General features: G+C 37.9%; 1 protein-coding gene across 1 annotated transcript; it reads right to left on the bottom strand.

Annotated features, from left to right (window-relative positions):
• Window positions 1–2,592: 2,592 nt before the first annotated feature.
• LOC111347674 (uncharacterized) lies at window positions 2,593–7,047 on the bottom strand. Its single transcript, XM_088738066.1, has 6 exons — window positions 6,904–7,047; window positions 6,374–6,451; window positions 5,776–5,931; window positions 4,833–4,934; window positions 4,431–4,722; window positions 2,593–3,645 (listed from the first exon to the last, which is right to left on the bottom strand). The coding sequence occupies exons 1-6, from the start codon at window positions 6,904–6,906 to the stop codon at window positions 3,467–3,469; spliced, it is 810 nt and encodes a 269-aa protein (XP_088594192.1). The 5' UTR covers window positions 6,907–7,047; the 3' UTR covers window positions 2,593–3,466.
• Window positions 7,048–8,105: the final 1,058 nt, after the last annotated feature.

The raw sequence follows: 8,105 nt of genomic DNA, 5'->3' as shown, positions 1-8,105 counted from the left end.
TTTTCACTTCTTTTAAAATTAACACATGTTCAGTGTCAAAGATCGTACTACTGATGCTCTAAAATCCATGGTAGTTTATCAATTTTCTTGTGCGGGATGTAATTCCCGTTGTATTGGCGAAGCTATTTGCCACTTCTTTACTAGGATAAAGGAGAACACGGAAAGCGATAAAAAATCGCATATTTTTAAGCATTTCAATATATCTCCTTCATGTAAGAACAAATACTCCCTTTTCTTGCTTTAGTATTCTGGATTCTGCTAACAACGCTATTGATTTAAAACTCAAAGCTTCTTATATTAATAAGATCAGACTTGAACCTAGTCTCCCTCGCAGCGGTTTTTTTTTTTGGATGTCACGCAACACTCCCCCAAAAGAACGGCTGCTGACAACCAAACTACATTCCTTTCTCATTGTTCTTTCGGTTTGGTCGCGGTCTATTGAACAGACCAATCACATACCAGAAAATCTGAATGACGTAAGGTTTCACGCGAAAATGTGGATGTGGCAGATGATCTAGCTATCATGTCGGGAGAAACACTGAAGAAATTTGTCGATGAGAGCTCGAAATGTTTCGCATGTTCATCGTTGTGCCCTGGTAAAGATAGAGTATATAATTTGGGAAAACTTCTCACAATTTGGTTGAAATTATAGAATCTACGCTTAACATAAACGTCAACTGCTATGCCAACGACACGAACGCTAGATTGTTTGAGCGGTTGTTAAAGTTTCAGCGAGCAACTGAGAAAGAAGAAGCTAAAAACTGAACTGAAACTCTTTATTCGTACTATTTCAAGAGGTTGCTACAGATTATAAAAGTCAGAATATATAGGAAACAATAAATTACATCAATAATCAAAAGGAAATGCAAGACGCCTTTCAATCTAGGCCAAGGGCTAAACGCTTGCTTCGACATACAGATGGAGATCAGGAGGAAAAAAGCGCGTGCTTGCAAACCGGGCGAAGCTTCGAGAACACTGCAATTTAGGCCGGCCAACGTCTCCTACACTACTTGTACTTCTTCATTTGCCAGTCCGCTGCTAGCTGGAGCGAGCCCGATTAGTTATGTTTGTGGCTTCTTATCACCGGTACAGGAAATCGGCCCGAATCATCGAGTGTTTCCGCACGTTGGTACAACGCAACAACAATAACAATAATATGACCACTTTCATCGGTAACATGGTCAAACACGAGCGGGAGTGCTTGATATATTAACGATTTCCCGGATCCTGTAGGCAACTTAACAAAAAAATCTTCTTTCTCGACTAAAATCTTTTAATTGCAAGCTTCTGGTGAGCATTAAGCTCGAAAATTTTGAACTTTGACGATGCTTTGCGAAAAGCTCCTTCAAGCACCGCCATTTGTCTTGTGTTTTCCACATGAGGATCGCGATAGAAAACGATATCTGATAGGACGAGTCTCAAAAGGTGAGTCTGGTTCGAAAAGGTTCCTGAAAATGGAACCCGAGCTGTGATTGGCCAATTCAGAGAAAGGAATGTAGTTCGGTTGTCAGCAGCCGTTCTTTTGGGGGAGCGTTGCGTGACATCCAAAAAAAAAACGGCTGCGAGGGAGACTAACCTGAACCCTGAACGTAACAAACAATTACAGCATTATAACACTTTTCTAGTGTTTTAGTTCACACCTTTGATGTTTGGTGTCAAGTTGTAATTAGTACCCGCTTTTGTATTACATCATACTGTAAATATTTTATTCATCTACTTGACTGTTACATAATTACTCACGTTCTGTTGCTCATTGATTGAAGATGGCATAAGCATGCCGAAACATGTCTCTCAAAAAAGTTGTCTATTTCTTACAACTTTATTTCTATTGTGCACATATCCTAAGCTCATGATATCTGTGTCCTCCAGGAAGCAGGCGACGAGAATTGAAAAAGTTGCTAATGTCCTGTATAGAATCTTCCCTCGATAGATCACAAAATTCTTCAACACTGATTTCATTAGTTGCCAATACAATTAAGTCAGACGAGAATACCGCAAATCAGATACGGTGAACCAAAATTTATAACCCTTTTAGTAACACCAGCATTGTGAATAAATGTTGATGATTATCGGAGTGGACTTTTTATCAGATTGTAGGAGTATTTTGTACTACCAACAAAGGTCTTTATTTTGTTTTTTCAAGCGGTACGCTTAAACTCAAGATAAAAATTGAGGATATTTAGAAGATGGTTAGATATCTGTAGCAAATATCAAGAAATTCATGTTTATTCCGATCCGAAAGAAGGTTACAACAGTGACTAAAAAACGAACAACGAAACTGCGAGGTTAATAGTTAGATGATGCAATAGAAGAGCAGGTGTAAATCCCTAGAGAGTGTCACATGATCTTATCTAACGAATACCCTCAATGAATGATATTCAAAACTATTTAAAACTGGACTGTTATCACGAAAGACCGAGAACGTCTTCGTGGGAGCGGTAGTTACCAAAAATTTTTGGAAACGGGCACCTGCCCATTCTACCGAGACCCCGATATTGTGATTCCATGTGTTAGGTTCCATTCTTCCCCATAACCTCTCGACCAATCAAATGAAAGACAAAAAAAAAAACAAAACAATCACGACTAATCCCCCACTTTTCTCTGCGCGCTCCGTGTATTTTGGTTTGCATTTAAAGTATGACACTTGAGCGAAAAATTCTCTCACGAAGGAAACAGAAAAATATTTTTACTATAGATAATCGCAATGAAGCTAGAATAAAAACTGAAAAACGAAAAGTAGATATTCTGACTCTCGCAGGTGCGTTGTGTTTCAACCAAGTGCCTTTATTTCCAACTAAAAGCTCTTCTAGTTACATCTACAGTTTATACTACCAAATCTAAATTGTGTGGCTTATAAAATATGGTGCGATTAAGCCAGTGGACTTAGTTTATTTGTCTAAGTACTAATTCAGCTTTCTGCGGAGTAGCTCTCTAAACGCCAGGTATTAAAAACGCTCCACCGCAAGAAGAACCGTGCTAATGGACATTAATATTTCAGTATCCTTATCGTTATCATTTTAACTTCAGCTAAGATGTAAAAACCTCAAATACAATTAAGGACACTTTCCATCTTACTAAAATTTCTGATTAAGCGAATTGAAATTCAAGCACAACATGTTCCTTATCCAGAACCATTTCTACGACATGATCTCTATTCCTAGTGTCCTATTAACTTTCTCGAAAGCTGAGGTACGTTATCGATTGGTTTACTGATATCTTATATGGAAGCCAGTTTTCCAAGTACCAACAACATATAAAACTAAACATGTTAAAAATTTGCCGAAAAATGATGTTTGTAGTTGGATCTCACGTTTTAAATCTGGATGAAAAAAAAATAATCTGCTTTAGATCATAGGATTTCAAACTGGAACTGAATTTTAGCTCAAAAGAAAGCGCCACTGGATTAAGCTCTCATTGAAAAAAAGATTACTATTACATTTTGACACTTGGTTCGAGAGAGAAGAGTCTATCCTCTTCGTGTCACCCATCTACAAACTCTGCGACAGATCGGCCGTCGGACATTATGGCATACACGACGCCAACGGCGGTTCCTTAACACACGTCTGCAAATCCGTCGGGTTACCCAATTACATACCCGGTTACAAACCCAGCGTCTGACTCTACGTCCGATTTGGCGTCTCTCACCTAATAAACACGAGGGGAAATGTAATTAGTGCAAAAATCACGTTCCGTACATCTTACTTGAGTTCTAGTTGTGCGTTGATCAATTCAATACTTCATCACCACCCCCATCCCCCTCCATCCCCCGGGCATTTGTACTTTAGCAAGATTGGCGAATTCAGTTTTTTAATGAAGGATTCACTAAAAAAAAAACTAAACTACGTGTATTCCTAATAAAAGTCTTGACACATCAGCATGAAATTCTCCACCAAGGTAATGTTTAAACTCTCCCCCCTAAAAGGGCCTTTTGTGTCAAATACCTGTGTCCGAATTAGTGTCTATATAAATCATGTATGAGCGCATGAATTGTCCCCAGGATACTATATGGCATACCAGCCTATGGTTAGCACACATCCTCATTTCGCACTTTTCACAATTGTTCAAAAACGAAGTTGCCTTAGAATCTCAAAGTCTAGAAACCAAATGGGAGCGTATGAGGGACCAATATGGCTAATTCCAAGCGGAAAACATGGCCCACCTCGCTTGCTGGAGAGTAAATCAGGACACATTTTTCAATACATGTTACCTGCACGCAGAGCCAGTCATCAGTTTCATTAGGTAACTTATTATTTTATCTGTCATGTCAGCGAGGAATAATATTGGAGAGATGATTCTTCCTTTTAACCAATTTTTTCTCTTGATTTGCGGTATTTTGTCTAAGAAAAGGACAAGAGATGCTATATCCACGTCCCACCATTAGCCTGGCCTCGATCCCTTACCCTACCAAAAAATTATTAAGTATAACTTACGTGCGTTAGCAATGTCATCTAGGTCGCTTATTTCAGGGAAATCATCGGCCCCCTCGTCAATGACTCCATCAACATCCTCATCATATTCCACATCAGCTTCCATTTCATTTGGGTTCATAGCTTCCTCGTCATTTACGTTCATAGCTCTGCTTACGACCACATAACTTGGCAGATTGGCACACAAATCCGCCATTTCATCACTCAGCACTGAACGATCATCAAGAAGTCCCACAACCTTCATTTGCACTTCAACTGAAGTAGTTGGTAAGTCTTCGCCTGTTCCAGGAGTTTGCTGAGTATATAATGAAACAAGCTTATGAGAATTAGGAATCACACACGCCAAAAAAATTTTAAGGCTGACGGTAAGAGAGCCAGGGTGAGAGCGTAGCTAATCTCACTTACCGTCTCTAAAGCTTCCTTTAAAACAGCGGGTGTGGGAGTTTCATGGACTGAACTCGCCATATAGCACGCCTTATCTTCTGCCATATGAATCATTGTCATTTGCTGCATGAAAAATAGATCCAGCTTTAGTCACAACTTTAAGGAAAAGCAAACACTAAAGAGGACACAGATGCAATGAACTGAGAAACTTAACATGATAAAGATGTATGGATATGGCGCAATATCCGAATTACTATGCTCTAATGCGTTTTACAACATATAGTGGGATCTGTACCAGACTGCATCGAGAAGTTTACAATGGCTTTTTTTTCAAAGAAAGTTTTGTAGGTACTCCCAATTTAAAATAGGCCATAACATCGGGAGCTATGTTCCCTACTCTTTGCGAGAGGTGCGTTGTCCTTTTACGTTACTTGCTAACCAGTGCAGAGAAAATGCAGGAGACGGTGACCAAAGTTTTCTCGTCCTTATTTGAGTAGACTAGAACGTCTAAACATTTGCAGATGTCGCAGCAAAGGCAGGATATTCTCCTCAGTTAACTTAAGACTCTTAGTGTGGAACGGGATAGTAACAAGAGCCCTTGACCTGCTGCACGGCAGTCCAGTGCTCCACAACCTGAACTAACCAGGTGGCTATTAATGTCATTGGAAGAAGTAGAGATACAGGTATATTGCCATACTTTTAAAAAATAGTAACAGTAATCTGGTACAAATAGGGAGAGCTAAAAAAAACACATGATGGGTACAGCAAAGAAGTCCTTAGACAACTTATCGGTGGAAAGGTTTTCAGAGAATGAGTTCAGTATTATTAGAATGAAACGCGGTGCATAATTATATGAACAGGGTACGAACAGGAAATGCCGACGGAAATTCAAACCTCTCTTACTCCCTTTCACCAAATTTACCCAAACCTGGGATTTAATTCACCAAATACAACTAAAAATTACTCTTTTGAAATCGTAGATTATATCTCCTGCTGATTCATCAGACGATGTCTTCGATACGTGGAAAGTCTCCGTTCCCTTTGTGATGTCGATTGCGATCTCTTCCTTAAATGTTTTTCCGCCTTCCGACAACTCCAATGAATACTTACTCACAGAGCTCTGAGAACAAAGAGGATTTCATTTAAAAACAGGACGATTCACTTCGACATATCAAAAATAGATGTCCAGTTCTGCTACCTTTAGTCAAAAACCAAAAATAAAAGGTTCATAGGAAGATTGACGACACTTACTCAAAAACTGTTTTTTTTTTCAGCATCATATTTACTAAACTATGGAAAACAGAAACTGAACTTGGAACGACCGATCTTTATTCAAAAGGAAAAACCACGTATGAAATAGCCCAATGTTAACGTAGTAAATTTTTAACTCCTCAGCACCAAAGACTCTGCCGACTGGTGACCACACATTTTTTTGGTAGGCTCTTCGAGAGAATTTCAACTTGAATTAAGACCATGTTCATGCTCTCTTTGATAATTATCATTGTCTTTGTGCCTGACAAAGTATTTTAACTGCAAGGATATCATATCACATGATCACTTACCTTCTCCTCTGATATGAAAAAGGTTGAGTGAATAGATACGACCAGCAAGGCAAGACACGAAAACAACAACTTGAATTTCTGTGCAAAAACAGCTAGTCAGTAAATGAACGCAAATTTCGTTGAGGGTTTATGAAATGCTACTTTTACAGCAATATGTTTTGTTTCTTGATGATATTTTAGCGATTGTTTCATGAAATGATCCTCGAACTCCCAAAAATACTCGAGGTTATCATACGCAGGCTTGTCGTTGTGGCAAGTTGCTAAACCAAAAATACAAAGGCGACCTCAAACAAAATTCCTTAGGATCAGAGATTATTTCAAGGATCTTATACTTGCTTCGTCTAACATGAAACGTCCAAAAGAAGGAGCTATGCGTGCATTTCATAGAGCTCACTTAAAAGTTCAGCACTTACGAAAAAGTAACTTGGACTCAAAATTCCCTTTGAGATTTTCTCCAGAAAAAAGGGAACATGTTTGATGTTTTTTGATTTTCAAACAATGTTGTAAAATGAAAGTTTAAATCAACCTACCATTCTAGCTTTCCAAGGTGTTCTATTCTCTAAACGATCAAGTCTCTCTGAGTTTTTCTTCAATTTGAAGATCCAATCTAGAACTCTGTGAAAAAGTCTAGTAAACCACTCCTTTTATATCACGTGCTAGTGATGATTGCAGGCCAAAAAATAACTCATTGCGTGAGTCATTTTAGTTGACAATATAAGGAAGCATCTCCTTATCTATTTCATCCGTTTCAGACAAGATACTGATAGTGGTTTTTTAACTTCCTCTTAAGCTAACATCGGCTAAAGTTTATTGATACGTTGATACAAATTTTGTTAAGAAGTAATATACTTTTTCAGTGTCCTTTGGTACAGCTTTATAAACAATCAAATATGTCCTTTCTTCTATATCAACCTTAAAATGCTCTTTCATCTTGATATAAATTTTAAAGTGGACTGTTATCGTATTGGACATGAGGTTTAAAGGCTTTGTAATAATACTTTGGTAATATCAACCGATGTGCCCCCTTGTTAGCTGTTTTTTTTCCTTCTTTTTTTTGGTGACGTGGTGCTTTTAGACCAATCTTACTTAGCAAAACAATATTCGATGGATTACAACCTTCCAGATGTTACGACGTAATGAAACTAGGAGAGAAAAGTTCTCGCGAGTCATTTGGTGTTGATCTTGTTTTCTCCTCTTAAACTGAAGTAAAGGTATTCATCCGTAGCTAAATGTCATATTCTTCCAAATTGTCTTGGTACATACTGTATATGAAAAAAGCTCTTTCAGATGTGATGTACATTATCCAGGGAGAGGATGAGGGTAATGTTCCTTTTATAGATCAATTAATCAATATCAATCGATGTTTTATTTAGACAGGTAACGTCTAAGAGCTGTACAAGCTCGATCAAAATACGTACGTGAATTCTTAAAATATAAAGATTTACGTAATTTACATATTTGAACAATTTATAGCTAAAGAAAATTTGCTATAATCTGATACGTATTTTAAAATCTTGTTAAAATAATGGTGGAACAAAATGAGAAAATAGTGAAAAGTCTAATGTTATAAGTTTACTCTTAAAATAAGCGATGTTGATGGCCTCTTTCCGCCAGACTGTTTCAGTGCATCATACTGAGATCACCAAGTTCTCAACAGCACTAATTTAGATGCAACTACAACTCAGTTAGAAGGAAAAACTGCAAATCAGATATAGTGAACCAAAATTGAAAA

This window comes from Stylophora pistillata, chromosome 11 (assembly GCF_964205215.1).
Source record: "Stylophora pistillata chromosome 11, jaStyPist1.2, whole genome shotgun sequence".
Classification (NCBI taxonomy): domain Eukaryota; kingdom Metazoa; phylum Cnidaria; class Anthozoa; order Scleractinia; family Pocilloporidae; genus Stylophora; species Stylophora pistillata.
The sequence above is the reverse complement of the archived record's forward strand: the minus strand, read 5'-3'. Positions and strand labels throughout refer to the sequence as shown.